Below are 21,091 nucleotides of genomic sequence, written 5' to 3'. Positions count from 1 at the left end.
TAGAGAGGCAGGATTTGAAGTTTTAAAATGTTATGTCTGCCCAGCATCCTGCAACTAGTGACTGGTTATAAGCTAAGATCCTAAATGAATTCTTTTTTTTTTTTAATTTTTTTAACGTTTTATTTATTTTTGAGACAGGGAGAGACAGAGCATGAACAGGGGAGGGTCAGAGAGAGGGAGATACAGAATCTGAAACAGGCTCCAGGCTCTGAGCTGTCAGCACAGAGCCCGACGCGGGGCTCGAACTCACAGACCGCGAGATCATGACCGAAGTCGGCCGCTTAACCAACTGAGCCACCCAGGAGCCCCCCTAAATGAATTCTTAATGCAAAGCTCCTAAGTAGTACACTATATAAAGGAATTTTTCAGATAAATACTTTCCTGAATGTAAGTATTACCTGGATTAGGAATAAGACTATCTGGAGTCCAAAAATATAGACTTTATCTGATAAGGTTAAAATTTCATTCACATTCAAGTTCTTGTTATTTTTATTTCCCTCTAAGTGAATGTGAATTTTTACAAGGAAACCTTATTGCCACCCTAATTATCAATTAACAAGTATTGATGGCCCACTTGATACAGAGCCCTGTGCTAAATTTCAGGGATGGAAAATGAATCTGGAGCTGTTGTGTATTTTTAATATAAGCAATTTGGCAAAGAATTAACATCTAAGATTTGTGGAAATGCATTTTTCCAAACAGGAAGAGAAATTCTTGTTGATAGAGGACAGCTATTCTTAATGTTTACAAAATGTGAGAATCTTTTTTGTTTTTTTTTTTTTAAATTGCATACCTTGCAGTTAGGATGTGTTTAAGCTAATATCTCAGAAAAAAACTCTTAACTTTACCTACCCTAGTGGGAAGTTTTTAATCATCTGACATCAAGCTCCCTGTTGAAATATCTTAACAAGCCTAAAATATTTTGAATAATTAAGAAAAAATAACAATACTTTACATTTGTAAATGAACTTGTCTAGTAATGGCATAGCTAAGAAAACTAAAAATAATATTTGATGCAAATTGACAAAAAGCAAAAAAGTGGGCACTGCTCTTTGTCATTTACAATTAATTCCACACAAATATTTGTTTAATCAGACAATGTGGTTAATCACCAAGGTGAAAATGAAAGTTACCAACACTAAATGCTGGTATAAAAGTTAATAAATGCAGTTCATAATCATTATGCACATGCTGGTTATAATAATTTACTGTCCATACCAAATCTTTATAAGCATTGTAATTAAATATAAAATGCACATTAGAATTATAATGAGTAATTAGGGCAACATAACTAATATGCATGAAAGTCCCAAAGCTCATTAAAATGTTAAAAGACAAAACCTGTTCTACCTGGAGTTTTTGCATATTTTCTATAGCTAAATGAATGCTAGTAGGGCCCGTGCATTGTTTTACCATTTTTTGGTTTTTATGAATTATACATTTAAAATGCCCTGGAAACATTTGGTTCAGTTACCAAATGCAGACTTATTTCCATTTTGGAAGAAATAGAGTTAACATACTACACACAAACCACACACACACCACACCACACCACAAAACCACATTGAAATAATTTAATTGATGCTGTTGCTAAGTTACCTGATAGGATTACTTGAGTAAAAAACAAAAACAAAAACAAAAAAACATTAAATCCATGATGGACCATTATTTCATGGGGCACATAGTGGAATACACTGGAAAGACCGTGAAGATAATAGACTCAATGGGGAGCATTATCTTGACCAGTCTTTAAAATTCTTACACTATAATCATACTCACCTCCAATTGTGAATTTCCATTTAAAAAAATAGTGAACTCAAATTCAGGTAGAAATACTAAACTGAACATTTAACCAAACAGAAACAGCACATATTACTTCTAACATTCTGGAAATCATCCGTGCTTTTACAAACAAACACATAAATGGTTTCCAGTATACCCAGTGTTCACAGATCAACTCTCTAGTTTATACAACAGTCCCCTTTTATCAGCAGTTTCACTTACCAGGGTTTCAGTTACCCATTATCAACCATGGTCTGGTAGCAGATGATCCTCCTTCTGAGATGCGATCAGGAGGATTTAATAGCCTAACAGTAGATCACATTGCCTATGTCATTCACCGCACTTCATCTCATCACATAGGCATTTTATCATTTTACCTCATTACAGGAAGAATAACAGTGAGAACAGTATAGGATATTTTTTTAGAGAGAGAAACCACATTCATGTAACTTTTATTATAGTATATCATTATGGCTGTACTACTTTTATTATTAATTATTTTTATTAATCTTTTACTGTGCTTAATTCATAAATTAAACTTTACCATGGGTATGTATTTATAGGGAAAAACAAAGTCTACATAGTTTCTATACTGTCCAAGGTTTCAGGCATCCACTAGAGGTGGTAGAATATATCCCCTGTGGATAAAGAGGGACTGTACTAATATCTTGCAATTTACACACAAAGTGAATAAATTGTTTGGACTCATATATATGTTTTAGATTCAACTAATAACAAAGATTTCTAGTCAAAATAAATACTAATTTCCTTAGCAAGTGTATCCATTTATTTGATCTAAGTATAGCCTTTTATGGCTAGAATGTATAACTTTTTTCAGATGTATTTTTAGCTTTAGAGTAATTTTTAGGTGAAAAGGGCCCAGAAATAATCCTATTTCCATATCCCTATGCACTAAAAATTAATTTGTTAAATAAATTCTTTAAGAAATGTACATTGTTAGGAAATACCATTGGTATCAATATTTGGCCACAGAGTATGAATGTGTTTAAGTATCACTTATGTACTACATGAAAATAATAAACCCGTCAACACTGAATGTAACTCATTAGAATTTAACCATATTAAGTTGGAAAAGCCTGGAGTATAAATTTTAGTAAGTTCATAGAATCATAGTATTTCATAGAGTTCATTCATTCATCACATTCAGTTATTCAACAAACTTCTTTAAAGTGTTTTCCATTTTCCTCTTCCTGGGCTAGGTCTTAGAGAAACGAAAGTTTATCACACATTATTGGCCAGTTCCTAATTTCACTAGAGTCCTGAGCTTCTCTAAGAACTATTTCATATATCCTTAACCAATAGCACTGATTAAATTAATGAATAAGAGAAAAGACAATAACTCAGAATAAATATTGAGTCAATAGATGAAATACGAACATAGAAAAATATCTCCCAATTTTCAAATGTATCTCATTTATGGTAGCTAAAGAAGTAGGGAGTCTTCCTATATGGGTCCTCATACCAACCTTTCGGGATGCTCTAATAACACCTTGACATGCTACCTTTCCACAGTACTTGGTTTACATAGCGCTTGCTATCCTTTTGGTTTCCATGGAAGCTCTGTTCTCTGTGGTTTTCTTTAGTCAGATATCTCTCACATTAAACCACGGTGAAATCCACAATTCATTTCAGACACCCCATTTCCTCACCAGAACATGAAACAAACTTTCCTTTTCAAGGCAGACCCATGGAGCTCTCTTTGGCTTTGGTATGGAAGAGACTCTGAGCCTGAATGACTTTGGAAAATTCTACAAGTAACAGCCTGGATAATTCCTTAGCACAATATTATCTCCCATCCCCCTCCAATTGTACATAGAATATTTCTCAGCCCCATTGATGACAGACTTGACTGTATGACTGCTTTGACTAATGGGCATTACAGATATGACAGAGAGTAAGACACATGAGAGAACTAGATACTGATACATGTCACTAAGTTGTAGTGATTATTTCTTACACAGTATTATTGTGACAATAGCTAAGTAAAACAGGGCATAAGCCTAAAGTTTATCTGTGCTTTCTTTCTGAGTCACAATATATTGAAGAATATGATAGACAAATAATGCTTGAATGTTTTCTATGACTCAGCTGCCCAGCTATATTGTATTTTAGTGCTGAGTTATGTAGTGCTACCTGTGATACCTTATAACTATAAAGTTAACTATTTAATTTCAGATGATTTATTATAAATCATAGCTAAGTACTCTAAGGAATACATTAAATTTAATTACATATATAACATATAAATATAGCACACATTATATATACTATATAAGTATATAAAAATATATTTATTGTATGTTAAAAATATATATGCATACACACAGGTATATATTAATTTAACTCAGTATGAAGAGATGAGAAAAATATGATATTATTATATAGCAAAACTTATCAAAAACACTAAGGTGATATATTTGCAGACATTACATTATTCATTTTGGAGGCACACAGTATTAGAGATTTTACACATACAAATGATAATGCTACAGAAATTTTCTACTCATGAAAGAGAAATAACACTATGACATCTGCCTTGGCTTACGATATGTCACATTTTTGTAATAGAGAATTGAATGGTTGTTTTAAGATTTTATTCATTAGATAGAAATAATATACCTTTTATTTTTTGAGTGCCTACTATGTTCCAGGCACTAGCCTAGGATACATCACTGAACAAGACAAGACTGATTCTTCATGGATTATATTTTCCAATGAAGGAAAAGAGGCAATCAGCAAATAAAGAAGTAAATATATACTGTGTCAGGTGGAAATCATTGGTAGAGAGAACAATGAGGATGGAAGGAAGGAGCTGTAGGGTAAGGGAGCAGTATTATCATTTTATATAGACAGAGAAGTCCCTTCAATATGGTAGAATTGGAGCACAGACTGGAAGCAATGAGGATGCAAGCAAGAAATGAATATATCTGAGGGTTGAGTATTTTATGCTGAGGAAATACCAAGTATAAGGAACCTAAGGTAGGGAATTCTTGGTTGTCCCTATTTCATATGTCCATGTCTATGTCATATCACGTAGTGTGGCCAGAGAATATTGGGCAAGAAAGAGAGTGGACAGAAATGTGGTCAGAGAATGAGAGAGACGGGGGGGAGGGGGGGAGCAGGAGAGTCAGATCGTTTAAGGTTTTGTGGACCACTGTAATGCATTTGACTTGTATTCTGAATGGAAGGAAAAGCCAGGGTGTGGCTGTGTGTAGTAGCAAGATTGAGAATTTGACTTGTTTTATCAGAAACGCTATCGTTCTATATTGAGAATGGCCAATATAGGGAGCAAGGGTAAAAGCAGGGGGACTCCACTTAGGAAACTTCCAATATTTCAAGCCAGAGGTGATGTTGGCTTGCCCCAGCGTGATAGCTATGGGGTGATAAGGAATGATAAGATGCACTTTAAAGGCAGAATCTACAAGATTACAGTCTCTCAAGACTTGGAAATGTTTTGTAATGACTTTGATGAAATGGCAATAGTAACTGTTCATCAAATGCACAGATAAGCTTTGCAGGATGAGAGCAATAAATAGTGAGGAATCTACTGATTTTGACCTAAGAGGCAGTAAATAAGATTGAGATTATAAGGAGGGTATCAGCTGCATTTGGGGCAAAATATATTTCCGAGCAGAGGAGGAAAGAGCCTAAACATTTTCTCTAATAATTTATTTATGTGCTACTCTTGCTGACATGGAATTTTTTATTTGTCAGTCAGACTTTCCCTTTCCTGACACACCCTTCAGTTGTCAAATTACTTTTGCTGTTAGGCAGAGTTTTCTCATACCATGTTTTATCTAATCATCTTAGGAAGAATGACATTTTTCCCTTGTTAAACATTCTTAGTTCCAAATAAACCTATGCTATTGTTTCTGAAAATTACAGTTTTCTGCCATCCCTCCTCCCACATCTTTTTATTTCTTTAAGCTACACTATTTGTAGGTAAATGTCTCTCCTACTTTATATCTTCTTATTCTTTTGCTCTTAGTTACCCTTACTGTGTTTGCTCTGATTTGGCTTTCTTTATCCATAAATAGAAGTGTCTAAAACTGTGTTTTTCAAATGGGAGAAAAATTACCTCTCAATTCTACAACTAGTATCACTTCCTGCTCCGTTATTTTTCTCCTGTTCATAAGTTCAGAGCGAGTCGATGGATGAAGCACATCTGTTCCACAGTCATGACCTCTGTTTCTTTACTCTTTGAACCGTATAGAAATTCTATAACACTGCAAACTCCAGGATGCAGGTCCGTGCACACAGCTGATTGCCACCTCAAAATACATGGAGAGGTAGAAGTGGTTCAGTTTAATGTTCATTTTCTTACTAGGGAATCTGTGCATATAGTTTTAAAAAATGTCAACTCGCTTAATACATCTCCTATAGTCTTGCTAGAATTATAACATTTTCCCTCATGCATTTGAGGGTAGTAAACAAGAAGAAATGGGTAGTTTACAACTATATTTCTATGACATAATTTTTTTTTTCTTAATTTCCTTTTTTTTCCTAGCTACTCAAAGCCTTTCTTTTCTCTTCCTCCAAGACAGTATGTTTGGAAAGTAATTCTTTGGAATATATTAGCAATATGAATTATTCATTTTTCAGAATTAAACAATTTTAATAATTGAATTTTAATCAACTTTTTAAATATGCTATTTTAAGATTATTGAAGGCCACAGAAACAAGAAGAAATAATAAACCGTTTCGTCAACTAAGAAATCTAATTCACTGATTATTCTGCAGAGGGCAGAAGTCACATACCAGCCCAAGGTCCCCTGGTGCCTTCAGGTTTACTAGTAGGTCCTTGGAGGAAGCTGGCCCTGAAGTCAGAGGGAAATGTGATCTGCTGAGAATTAGCCTAAGGAAAAGTTCCACCAACATTATCCCCATCTATTACCTAGTATATCTTTACTAGTATTTTTTATATTGACTGACTACAAAAATCTTAAATGTATATATGTCTAGTTTATTTGTATTCTGAGAGATCATTTCTAATCTTTTGAAAATGTACCATGACTTAAACCATAACAATAAACATAATAGAAGCTTAAATAACATGTCTTGACCGATTAATATAACTAGAAGGTTTTCCCCATGAGAAAAAAAATTCCCAGAATATTTTCATGTTTTAGAAGTAACCTAAAGAGAGCATCTGAACTCTTCTATTCTTTATTTTGGAGGTATTCACTAAAAATAATTTTTATATCATGAAATTCATAATAGCTTCAACATGAAAAAAATGTATGCAAACATTTAGAGACTCGGAAGGTTTGTACTGATGGGCAACTTGTGTTGCAAGATCATACGTGCTGAGAATAGAGATGCCTTTGGAGAACCCAACTTCAAAATTCTTGCAAACTTGTCCACTGTATCCAAATCAATCACATTCAGCTATAATTTCAGCATGACTGACAACAGAGAAGAGATCAAATCATGAATAAAGTCTAAAGAAAGAAAGTTTGGTGAACAGCTAGGAAAACAGTGAACCATTTAATTCCTATTGATACAGCTGGTGGCCCAATAAATCTCAGACATATTTTACAGTGGATGCATCACTGAAGTGAGCATTGCTGACTATAAGGACAGCTACTTCAAGCTGTAATTTCACTACTGCTGACCCTTGCCAAAAGCATGATGTGAATGAGTTCTGCCTAAGCACCAACAAACTCCTCATTATATAACCCTTTTATCTCCTTACTGTTCTTTTATCTACTTATTCATGAGTCACAGATAACCCAACCATCCATCTTTCAACAGCCTGTAACAGATGTACCCTCATGATCAGCACAATATCAGACCACTCACACCACAATATATATGACTGAGGAAAGCTTAAGTATATTTAACCCCCTTGAAAGAGTTATAGCATTAAACCAGGAGTTTAGAAAAAGAATCCCATATGTTGTAGTTTTAAACAATACAGATTTTTCTCTTTGTGGGTTTAGGGGACTAGTGCAAGGTCCTTTACCAATGCCCCTAAAATCAGATTTAATATGCACTTATATATCTTAGCTCTGGAATATTTTACAAAATAGTTTGCTTGTTATGCACCTGTGCAAACATAAGGGAATCAGAGACCACAGCGTAGTACACTGAGATGGATATTGAACCTTTAATAAAACCACTGAAGTCAATCTTATGTGAAATTCATGTGAATTTAATGTGAAATTCCACTTTTCATTGTCTTTCTTGTGAAAGAGAAAATGATCTCATCATAAGCTTAACTGAATCGATACATTGATCTTTTATATGCCTTAACACATAATGTATGTCCACAATTGCCTATCTTTCTAGAAAGAACACCTTTGTGTTCCATACACTTTTGATGTTCTATCACATTATTGAACCTAAGCCTCTTACTTTTTGGTCATTGAGAAATTATACAAGGTCTATCACAAATGCCTTTCAAAGAAAATTTTCTTGGTTAACTACAATTATATGGTAGGGAATAGATGAAATTCTGGGAGACTAAAAAGTGATACTGGTCCATGGGGTGCCTGGGTGGCTCAGTCGGTTCAGAGTCGGACTTTGGCTCAGGTCATGATCTCACAGTTCGTGGTTCGAGCCCACTTCAGGCTCTGCTGACAGCTCAGAGCCTGGAGCCTGCTTCAGATTCTGTGTCTCCCTCTCTCTCTCTGCCCCTTGCCCGATCACACTCTGTCTCCTTCTCAAAAATAAATAAACTTTAAAAATTATAAAAAAAAAAAGTGATACTGGTCTGGCCTTTAATTAAATCAGTCACATGCTTGCCGTTCTAGACAATGAACGTTTTAAAAATTAGTTCCCTTTCTATCCATATCGTATCATGATCTCATGTTTTAAAGGGAGCAAGACTGTGATATCTTATTCACTAGTAATAATACCTGTTTAAAAATAATTAATGTTATTATTGGCTGCTAACTCAGTGCAAAGCACTAGGGTGAGCACTTTTCATGATGTTTTATGGTTTTTTTTTTTTGATTATTTTAAATCCAGTATAGTTAATACACAGTGTTCTGTTAGTTTCAGTTGTACCATATAGTGATTCAACAATTCCATATATTACTCAGTGCTCATCAAAATAAGTTTACTTTCTACTCTTAATCCTCTTCACCTATTTTACCCATCCCCCCTTCCACCTCCCCTCTGGTAACCATCTGTTTGTTCTCTATAGTGCAGAGTCTGCTTTTTGGTTTCTCTCTCTCTCTCTCTCTCTCGTCTTTGTTCATTTTTTTGGTTTCTTAAATTCCACATATGAGTGAAATCATATGGTATTTGTCTTTCTCTGACTGGCTTATTTTGTGTCTCATTACACTCTCTAGCTCCATCCATGTTGTTGCAAATGGCAAGATCTCTCTCTCTCTCTCTCTCTCTCTCTCTTTCTCTCTTTCTGGTTAAATATTATGTCATTGTATATATAGACCACATCTTTATCCATTCATCTGTCTGTGGACACGTGGGCTGCTTTCATTATTTGGCTAGTTTTAATAATGCTGCAATAAACGTAGGGGTGCATATATCCCTTTGAATTAGTGTTTTGGTGTTCTTTGGGTAACTACCCAATAGTGTGATTCCTGGATTGTAGGATTATTCTATTTTTAATTTTTTTTTAAGTTTGGTTATTTATTTTGAGGGAGACAGAGATAGTGCAAGTAGATGAGGGGCAGAGAGAGAGGAGAGAGAATTCTAAGCAGGCTCCATGCTGTCAGTGCAGAGCCCGATGTGGGGCCCAAACTCACAAACTGTGAGATCATGACATGAGATGAAACCAAGAGTCAGACAGTTAACCAGCTGAGCCACCCAGGCACCCCTCTATTTTTAATTTTTTGAGGAACCCCAAACTGTCTTCTACAGCGGCTGCACCAGGTTGTATTCCTACCAACAGTATAGGAGGGTTCCTTTTTCTCCACATCCTCAACACTTATTTTTTCTTGTGTTTTTTATTTTAGCTATTCTGACAGGTATGAGGTGATATGTCATTGTGGTTTTGATTTGCATTTCCTTGATGATGAGTATGTTGAGCATCTTTCCATGTGTCTGTTGGCCATCTTCTTTGGAGAAATGTCTGTTCATGTCTTCTGCCCATTTTTTAATCGAATTATTTGGCTTTATGGGTGTTGAGTCGTATAAATTCTTTATGTATTTTGGACACTGACCCTTTATCAGATATGGCATTTGCAAATATCTCTCCCCATTCAGCACGTTGTCTTTTATTTTTGTTGGTCATTTCCTTTGCTGTGCACAAGCTTTTTATTTTGACTAAAGCCCAATAGTTTGTTTTTGCTTGTGTTGCCCTTGCCTCAGTAGACATATCTAGAAAAAATGTTGTTATGGCTTATGTCAGAGAAATTACTGCCTGTACTCTCTTCTAGAATTTTCATGGCTTCAATTCTCACATTTAGATTCTTAATCAATTTTGAGTTTATATTTGTGTATGGTGTGAGAAAGTGGTCCTGTTTCATTCTTTTGCATGTAGCTATCCAGTATCCCCAACACATTTTAAAGAGACTGTCTTTTTCCCATTGTATATTCTTGCCTCCTTTGTTGAAGATTAGTTGACCATATAATTGTGGGGTTATTTCTGACCTTCCATGAAGTATTTTATGTTGTCTATACAGCAATCCTATGAAGTAGGCACTATTTATTTTACAGAGGAGAAAACTAGGATTTAGAAGGGTTAAATAACTCAGAGAATGAATGTTACAACCACTTTTGTTTGAAAAGAAAAAACCTTTTCACTGCACTATTTCATGACTGTGTAAATGTTTAAAGTCTTGAGGAATCTGGAAGTACATTACAAACTGTACTATTTTCATCCCCTGTGAAAACTGAGCAGAGGTGTGATTCAATGTGAAAGTCCTTTAGGTCATGAAGATTAGTTTTCAATTATATTTCAATAGTTTCATTTTTTAAAAAAACTGGCTAGATAAATTAGTTTAAAATGTTCTCTTAACAATAACATGGAGTTCTCAGCTTTCTTTAGAATCAAATTAGTCCGTAAGGCAAGGACATATTTGCTTCATGGGAAGGGTTTATTGACCTTGTGATCCATTTCTGTGAGATCTATGACAGCCTTTGAAAGATTGCCATTATTTCCTACCTTACGGTGAAACGTATCTTCAAGGAAGAAATTTTTCAACTATCATTATTCACATCTGTAACAATTGTGTATTCAGCACATCCTATATATTGTGTTCTCTAGTATGTACTGGGTACCTTAAAATTTTTTTGAAGAGTATTCATTTGACTGAGGCTGCCTTAATGTAGCTCACAAGGTCTAAAATTTAGATCAACATCAGCATGATTATTTAGCCCAGTGTTTTCCTATGTAGCTTCTATAGGACAGATTTCCTCATGATTTACTTCTCTTTACTATTCCTCACTCTTCTTTATTGTTGTGACTATTTAATACAGCACCTTCCTCATTTTGTCCATCATTTTGAGGGAGTGGGATGGTGTCAATTTGTTTGCCACTGGAGCTATGAAGTTTCTTTTGAACTACCTCAATTCACTAAGGCTATTGAAATAATTCTTGGATTCACTCATCTTTTTGATAATAAGACTCTGTACAAAACCAAAACTCCCATTGAGAATGACAAGAGAGGAAGAAGGTCTTTGTGGCTATTGTCATGTAACTAAGAAAACTTGAATCTTGATTAGGCTTACTGGGTGCCAAGTGCAAAGGTTCTGTTGCTTGCACCTGCAGAGCCTGGAGTTTTGGATGAAGAACCTTTAATTATCTTCATCCTGAAATGACTGGCTAAACAATGAATGGAAGTAATCCCACTGAGTAAATGAAAAGGGAAGACTCCTCTTTTATGAGCATCTAATCACACAGGTGTTAAATACCCCTTCTTGACCCTTTCACTGCTGGCTTTTCCCAACATCTGTTCTTTGCTGTTCCTCACATCTGTTAATAACATTTCTCTAAAATTGATTTGTTTCAGTATGCAATTGCTTCAGCTCACAGCCGTATACGATTTGATACAAGAATGGTATGCCTACATTTCAGCAGTGCACAAAAATTTGTCTATTCCAAAAGATGCCATTGTACTTAAGAAATTGAGAGGCTCAGGTAGTCACCCTATCTGCTACTTTGGTATAATTGAAAGAAGTTACATCTGAGCAAAACAAAAACTGTCTTCATGGAAATAAAAACAGTTCTAGAAACACAAATGCATGCAGAAGCCCACATTTACACTCCCATTCCCTAAAAAAAGCAGCATACACTCCTGGGTCAGGGCCAAAATTCACAGAGTAATGGAGTGTGATGGTAAAACAAGTAAGTTCTGGAAGCAGTCATTTAGATTTTAGCATTTGGTTATCTCTTCTAGGAAGGGCCCAATATGCTTCCTTAAAACACAGAACATTTTTTGGTAGAAAATAAGTATTTTATACAACTTAGCTAAGCATACTTATAATTCATTATTATAGCTCCAGTTTGAGACTTAATTAATCATAATTGTTGTGAGGTATATATTTCTGGCAAATAAGCAACTATATACCATACTATGATGCAAATAATTGAGGCCTTTTCCTCACATAAAATTCCTGAGTACGTTACAACTCATGAGCACATAGAAACCTGTTGAACCAGAGATGATTTGACCTGAAAGTAATGAATCATGTAATATAGGATGTGAACTAGACCTCACACATCTACTAGTGCCACTATCCAACATACCCAGAATGTCTCCCAAGAAATATTAAACCCACAGTACTCCAGTATACAGTTCCTTATACAAAACCTTATACAATTGCATGGTCTCATAAGTTTGGGAAAAACTTCATACCCTACAATATTCATAACGCATACTTGCACATCAGTCTCTGAGATGTGCTCTAGAAAAGAAACCTGCTGGGTATAATCAGACATTTCTGTGGCCATAGAACTCTTTTATTTACACAAAATAATAGGGTTCAGAATGAGATAAACTTGGAATTTCACTACAAATGCCCTGTCACTGCCAGTTAACTAAAATGAGTTGACTCAGGTCCAATGTGACCAATGATCTATTTAATTAAATTTTCTCTCAATTCCTTCCTTTTTTATGGATTGGCCAATGACTTTCTCATCATCCTAAAAATTACTGCAACAGCCTCCTAGCTGTTCTGCCTGTTTCCCCTCATGCCTCTCTACGACCATGATCCATTCGGCAGCCAAAGAATATTTACGAAATATTAATCAAATGATTGTCACTCTGCTCAAAATCTCTAAAACCTCATCTCCTTAGAACAAAATTCAGAGGCTTTACCATGGGTTACCAGACTCTACACAACCTGAGCCCCAGCTGCCTGCCCAATCTTCCCTTCTGATTCTTCCTCTCACTTATCTGCTTAAACTGTGATGACCATTTAAACCTGTTAAGTATGTTTCCACCTCAAGCATACTCTCAATTCAAATCTTTTCCCTTTTCTATTTCTTTTTATTATAATAACTTACTATATATTACCACATGATTCCTTTTCTCACATCATGCAATTCTCTGTTCAAATATTGCCTTATCAATAAGGACCTTTATGACTGCACCATATAAAGCAACACATCTTGATATTACTTTTTTCTTTTACTCTGCTCAATTTCCATCTTAGTTCATACAACTTTCTTACTATTTATTTATTTATTTACTTTTTTTAATTTACTTTTTGTACGTGCATGTACAGGCATACACATACACACACCCTTCAAAAATGTTAACCCTATGAGGCCAGAAATATGACTTATTTTCATTAACATGGTCCCTAATAAAAATATTTGTTTAATTGATAAAGTGATGAAAAATAGATAGGTGGATAATTCCACTTCTTATTGAACAGTTATTTTTAAAAGAGGTAGAATAATGTGAATAAAGGTTCATCTGTGTCCCCAAGAAAAATCAATAAATAGAGCCTTCTATGTTAAGTGTATAATTTTTAACCCCCAAATGAAATCTATATGAGACTGCCTTCTCCATGTTGATTACCCACAGCCCACAGCCCTTTCATCCTCTAACACACACACAAAAAGAACGTTCTTAGAAGGTTTTCTTATGTGCAGTGTTAACTCTGGACTTATTCTTCATGTATGCTTCCAATAACATTTTAGGCATTTTTCTATTTTCAGTGTCCATCACAGCAACCTGTGAACCTCTAGACAACAGGATCATGTCCCTTTAACTTGTGTGGTAAAGCACCTAGTGTTGAGCCATATGCACAAACAACTGCATAAAAAGCCTTTTAATGACAAATTAGGTTTTATTTCAGTTCATTACGCATGGGTTTTCAGGCAATGTTCCGGATTTCATGGTTTTGTTTGTAATGAGTCATGGCCCCCTTGACAAACAAGAGAGTAATTAAACTAACCAGGTTATCAATAGAAGCTTGTGATGGATCTCCTGTTGCATATGGTTATTTCATCTTCAGTAATAGTTGGATATCATAAAAGATTATGCCCTCTTAGTGTGACAGAGAGAGAAGGAGAGATTAAAGCCTATGAGAACAAGGGTGGAAATGCAATCCTACCAATGCCTCTCACAGGCAAAACAGCGTCATAATAATTGACAAATAAGTAAGCTTTTATGTATAGACATATTTTGCATATTTTATTGCCTTTTATGGGAGGATGTGAATCTTTGCTTTATAAATATAATTAAATTTAGTAAGCGATTTCTTATATGAAAGTGTGTAGATATACATATATTTGTATGTATATGTATATACACACAAACCTACACATATATATACATAGACATATATATGTATATGTGTAATATATTTACATATTTACATATATACTACATATATACCTATATAAATGTGCATATGTATCACCTCATAACTTTTTCTTCTTCAAATATTTTTGGTAAACATTTTCTTTATTATTTTTCACCAAGTTATTAGCAAGCACTTTAATAAAAATATTTCTTTGCAAGTTTTTTTTTTCCAGAACTGTATTGAACTATTACTATTAGGAATAAAAACACCACAGAGAAATGGAGGTGCTGCAATTTCAAAGTGAAGTATCACCCTTAACAGAAAATGATGAATTTGCTAGGGTATTTTTAAAAGGAAAGGCAATGTTCGGTAGTAAGAGTGTTTACAGTTTTCATATTCACTGCATATTGAAAAATCATTAAACTCTGTACTTTTTATTGCTTTCTAAAGAAATCTAAAATATATCCAGAGTGCACACTTACTCAGGTCATTTGTCTGAATGAATTACTATTTGCATTTTCAAGGTTGCTGTTGTGTTGACAACTTTCCCATAGTGTTATTTAAAATATATACTATGTTCAAAAGATTGATGGAAAATAAAATATTTATGAAAACAGATATTCATATAAAACTCCTAGAAGATTACATAGGAGAAAATCTAGATGACCTTGGGATAGGTGATGACTTTTTAGCTGCAACACCAAAAGGCATGCACAATCCATGGAAGAAATAATTGATAAGCTGGACTTCATTAAAATTAGAATTTGGGGATCTGTGAAACACACTATTAAAAGTATGAAAAGAAAAGCTACACACCGGGAGAAAAATATTTGTAAAAGGCACATCTGACAAAGGACTGTTATCCAAAATATACAAAGAACTGTTAAAACTCAACAACAAAAATACAAACAATCCGATTAAAAAATGGGCCATAGACCTTAACAGACACTTTGCCGAAGATATACGGATGGCAAATAAGTATATGAAAAGATGTTCTGCATCCTATGTCAGCAATGAAATGCAAATTAAAACAATGAGATACCACTACACATGCAGTAGAAAAACCAAAATCTGGAACACTGATAGCTACAAGTGCTGGCAAGGATGCGGAACAACAGGAGCTCCCATACATCGCTGGTGGGAACACAGAATTATAGAACCATTTTGGAAAACAGTGTGGTGGTTTCTTACAAAACTAAACGTAACCTTATCATATGATCCAATAATTTCACTCCTTGGCAGTTAGCCAAAGAATTTAAAACTTAATGTACACAAAAACTTGTGCATGGATGTTTATAGGAGCTTTATTTATAATTTCCAACTCGGAAGCAATCAAGATTTTTTTTAGTAAGCAAATGGATGAATAAGCTGTGGGATGTCCAGATGATGGAATATTATTCCGTGATAAAAACAATTGCTCTATCAAGCCATGAAAAGACATGGAGAAAACTTAAATACATATCACTAAGTGAAAGAAGCCAATCTGAAAAGGTTACATACTCTATGATTACAACAATTTAACATACTGGAAAATGCAAAACTTTGGAGACAATGAAAAGATCAGTGGTTTCCAAGAGTGGAGGGGTGGTAGAGATTAATACAGCACAGAAGATTTCTAGGGCAGTGAAAATAATTTGTATGATATTATAATGATAGTTATATGTCATTATGCTCTTGCCTAAACCCATAGTATATACAACACCAAGAGTGAAATCTAATGTAAACTATGGATTTTAGGTGATAATGATGTGTCAATGTAGGTTCATCATCTATAACAAATGTACTGCTGTGGTGTAGAGGGTGTCAATAACAGAGAGGCTATGCATATATTGGGGCAAGGAGTAAATGGAATATCTCTGTACCTTCCACTCAGTTTTGTGTGAACTGAAATTTGCTCTAAGAAATACGGGGCACCTGTGGCTCAGTCAGTTAAGCATTTGACTCTTGGTTTCAGCTCAGGTCATGATCTCACAGTTCGTGAGTTCAAGCCCCACATCGGGCTCCACACCATGCTTAGGATTCTCTCCCTCTCTCTGCCCCTCCCCTGCTTGTGCTCTCTCTCCCTCAAAATAAATAAGCTTTTAAAAAAAATTTTTGTTAGTGTTTATTTATTTTTGAGAAAAAGAGACAGAGTGGGAACAGGAGAGGGGCAGAGAGAAAGGGAGACACAGAATCTGAAGCAGGCTACAGTCTCTCAGCTGTCAGCACAGAGCCCAGCGCGGGGTTTGAACCCACGAACCATGAGATCATGACCTGAGCTGAAGTCAGACGCTTATCTAACTGAGCCACCCAGGTGCCTCAATAAATAAATAAACTTTTAAAAAATCACACATGCATAAAACTTCTAATGTTTCTCTCCCAAATTCACTGACTTACTATCTTACCCATCTCAGACAATAGGTATTCTAACTTTGCAGTTAAACCCAATGAAGTCACCATGGACTCCTCTCTCATTTTTTAAGTCTGTTAGGGAAATCTTATTGGCTTCAACTTTACAAGCGACTCTAAAGCCAATTACTTTCACTACCTTTAGTGCTACCATCCTAGTCTGAGCTGCCAACATCATTGCCTTGCATACTGCAACAGTTTCCTACTAGTGTTCAGCTTTCCTCCTGTCCTCACTATGGTCTTTTCTCAAGACAGCAGCAGCCAAAAAACCTTTGAAACTAAAGTCAGATTCTGTCTCTCTTCTATAGTAATTCACCATTTCACTCAGAGGAAAGCCAAGTCTTTAAAATGGCCCTCAAAGTCCACCTGAGCTTCCATCCTTTGGTCCCATGTATCAGGGTCCAGCAGAGAAACAGAACCGATTTATGTATGTATGTATGTATGTATGTATGTATGTATACACACACACACACACACACACACACACACATACATCTATATCTAAAAACCTATAGATATCTAGATAGGTAGATATACACATACATATTTACACATACCTACACATACACACACACACGCACACACACACAAACACACACACACACAAAGAGATTATATTATGAGGAATATCTCACGTGATTATACAAATTGAGAAGAGCCCCAAATTGCTGTCTACAAGAAAAACCCAGGAAAGTCACTGTATAGTTCAGTCCAATCCAAAAGCCTGAGATTTGGGGGAGCCAATGGTGTAAATCTCAGTCCAAAGGAGACCGATGTTTTAGCTCAAGCAGTCAGGCGAAGAAGGGGTGAATTCTCCTTTCCTCTCCCTTTAGTTCTACTCATGCCTTCAATGGAATGTATTATGTGCACCCAATTGGGAGAGGGCCCTACACTTTACTGTGTCCACCAATTTGAAGGTCACTTCCATACAAAAGCAGGCACACCCAGAAATAATGTTTCGCAAATAGTTGGACACTGTGACCAAGTCAAGTTGGCAGCAATTAACCATCATCACACTCTATCTCCTGAAAATCTCCCTTCTTTCTCTTTGCTTCAGCCACACGGATATCTTTGGTAATTTTCAAACAAACCAGGCTTGCTTCAGCCTCAGGGCCTCACTGCAAGCTGTTCTCTCATCCTGGAAGCCTTTTTCTATGGATAGCCACAGGGAAAACTCACTCATCTACATCTAGTTTTTGCTTAAATCTCACTTTTCTCGATGAATCTTCCTCAGATTACCCCACATAAAATTGCAATCCATGCCTTGCTCTAATTCCTCTTATCTTGCTCTAATTTTTTAAACCATTTTCTTATCACCTTCTAATATTGTATTTAAATTATTTATTTTATTTGCTGCTTGTAGTCTATCTTGCCATCCCTCCCTTCATCTAGAATGTAAACTTCATCATGTCAGGGAGTGTAACTGCTTTGTACCTTGAGAAATGTTAGGTGTATATTGATAGCTCAACAACTATTTAATGCATAAAGGAGTGGCTCTATGGGGTGCCTGGGTGGATTAAGCAACTGACTCTTGATTTTGACTCCGGTCATGATTTCACAGTTTGTGAGACGGAACCCCGCGTCAGGCTTCACATTGACAATGCGGAGCCTGATTGGGCTTCTCTCCCTCTCTCTCTGCCCCTTCTCTGCTCTAGCTCTCTTTCAAAGTAAATAACCTTTCAAAAAATAAAGGAGTGACTATGCTACAAAGAAGCTTTTTATGCATCATTTTCTGTGCTTTGATCTCTGAGTATGCAAATATGAACCAGACACCCTGCCTTCAAGCAGCTAACAAGAAAGTCTGACATATCCATAAATAATAACAATATGAGATAGAAAGTATACATTATACATTATGAGAGATTTAAATCTACTATTCAGAGAAGGGGGAGCTATTTTCAACCAGAGCAACAGGAAAGAGCATGGAGATACCTAATTGGGCCTTGAATTTGTAGAAATGGAAAAGAATAGCATTCCAGGTAGAAGAAACAACCCCCCCCCCCCAAAAAAAATCACTAATGTGCTAAAGCACAGGGAGTAAGCAGAAAAAAGCACAGAATAATGAAAGAGTTCAGGCTTTGAGTCAATATACCTAAATCAATATGCCAATATTATACCCAAATCCTGCAGCTAAGTAGCTATGTGACCTTAGACAAATTATTTAACCTCTCTGAGCTTCAGTTTTCATATTTATGGTTTTGGGATAATACCATCCAGCTTAGCGTTTACTGTGAGGAAATCGTGAAAATAAAGCAGCAAGCCCAGTGACTGGCTCCTAGTGATCACTCAATAAATGAGAGCTATTATGGGAGTGTAGTTTGACTGGAGTACAGATGAAGTGTTCCCCTCAACAATGCCATTTTTCCAACAGGAAGCATGGCCAAAATGTATTGCATTTACTCTGCACTTCTTGGGAACATTCATCTATTGTCCAACGTGAAAAATGAAGCTGAAAATGACTAGTCTTGTATTAGAAGCATAAAACACTGAAGATGTGATGCATTGGCCTATCAGGCATAAGATTGCTTTGAATATAGAAGGAATAAAAATATATGTGTGTTATATTTCTGCTGAAGATTAGTTTTACTTACCCACCAGTTTCTTTGTTTGTTTGTTTGTTTCTTTTTCAGTTGCTCCTACAATTCAGGAAATTAAATCTGGCACCGTGGCCCCGGGACGCAGTGGATTGATAAGATGCGAAGGTGCAGGTGTGCCGCCTCCGGCCTTTGAATGGTACAAAGGAGAGAAGAAGTAAGGACTTTGTGATTATTACTGTGTTTCAAGCACTTTGAGCTAATGTGTTTGTGTTTCAGATGCTTACTTTAAGCCATTTCTTTAACTGGCTTGAATGATTCTCAGCAGCCTCCTCGCAGGCAGGCAAACTGAAGGGGCCCACATGGGAGGGATGAGTAGCTAATAGCATCTAGAAGAAATGTCCACTTTGGTTTTATAGGATCTCGGAAATGCCTGAAAATCCCACATTACTGATGCATTTCATTCCTTCCCTTCTTTTCTGAACCAGAACACCATTGCTCTTGCTGGCAGCCATGTTTACTTGGAAAGTAAACTAGCTTTTAAAGGACTTGGGCACAGCTTCCATGAGTGCACTCCAAAAGCAATCGGAGCTGCTGCCTCTGCCTGGCTTCCTTGATAAGTCTCAACCCTTTCACCTGCCTTACTCTCCCACAAGGCATTTTAACATTTCATTTTACAGAACACTGTGTTTTAGATATTCTATCACTAAAGGGCCTGTAGAAGAGATAAAATACATAGTTAAAGGACTAACCAAGGGGATTTTAGGGTTACTGGAACTTTAGCTCTATATGATTGTCCCCTTGAGGAGCCCCAGGAAAAACCTTGACGAGAGCTATTGAACAAGAGGAGCCAGGACTTGACTACTTTCTCTTTACTTTCAACCAGTAGGCTCATTCAGACTTCTTCAGCTGCTCTTATCAAACCATCAAAGAAGAGTGGAACCCCTGTGGGTTAACTGGAAGATGTAATGCAGAGGGGAGGATATTATCTATAATATATTTTTTTTGCTTCAAAACTAGGGAGGAATGTGTTCAAGAAAATGTTAGATTGGACCATATGAAACTGCCATTTATAGCCAAAAAAGCTGAATATTGGCAATTCTGTACTGTTTGACATATATGCACGGGGTTTACTTACTTATACCATCGCTCATGACTAATTACAGCTAAATGAACTGAAAACTGGTGAAATGACATTATGAGCTTAGATATTGCCATAATGGATGACACTGGATGTGACATAAGCAGCTATTTTTTTTTCTTAAACGGTAATCAAAAGTGGATTTGTAGAAGACCTTCTCCCTCTTCAACAGCAGCCTTAACAATAAACGATATCCCCATAACTATCTCATTTGACCCGAATAACTGGCTCTGCTTTTATCTAAAATTGTTTGCAACTATTTTTATGCAGCCTCTTTCACAATTTGGTGTGTTCCATTTTTAATTCTTCCTACTAATTAACATTTTTACTAATTCTAAATCTACCTCTTTGTAGCTTCATAGAAGCCCCATATTTTTATATACTTAGAAGTAGATAAATTGGGTCTGTGGTCACCCTGGCCCTACTGTACAATATTGTATATCAGCCAATATAACCTTTCTCAGATTCTGATAATCCAGATTGAGAAGCTTCCAGTTTGTGATTATCTATATAGACAAATATCTAGAAGAATGGTTCCCAATCCTCGAAAGTTATG

The 21,091-nt window shown here is 35.8% G+C and overlaps 1 protein-coding gene across 1 annotated transcript in view; it reads left to right on the top strand.

Moving 5' to 3' along the window:
• Nucleotides 1-21,091, top strand: part of NEGR1 (neuronal growth regulator 1) — an 862,121-nt gene that overhangs the window by 649,808 nt on the left and 191,222 nt on the right. Inside the window, exon 5 of the mRNA XM_086717279.1 lies at nucleotides 19,491-19,611. Coding sequence (XP_086573405.1) covers nucleotides 19,491-19,611 — 121 coding nt within the window. The remainder of the gene's footprint in view (nucleotides 1-19,490; nucleotides 19,612-21,091) is intronic.

This window comes from Puma concolor, chromosome C1 (genome assembly GCF_028749965.1).
Source record: "Puma concolor isolate L17-30 chromosome C1, mPumCon1.1.hap2, whole genome shotgun sequence".
Lineage (NCBI taxonomy): Eukaryota > Metazoa > Chordata > Mammalia > Carnivora > Felidae > Puma > Puma concolor.
Note: the sequence above shows the minus strand (reverse complement) of the source record. Positions and strands in the feature narration are given on the sequence as shown.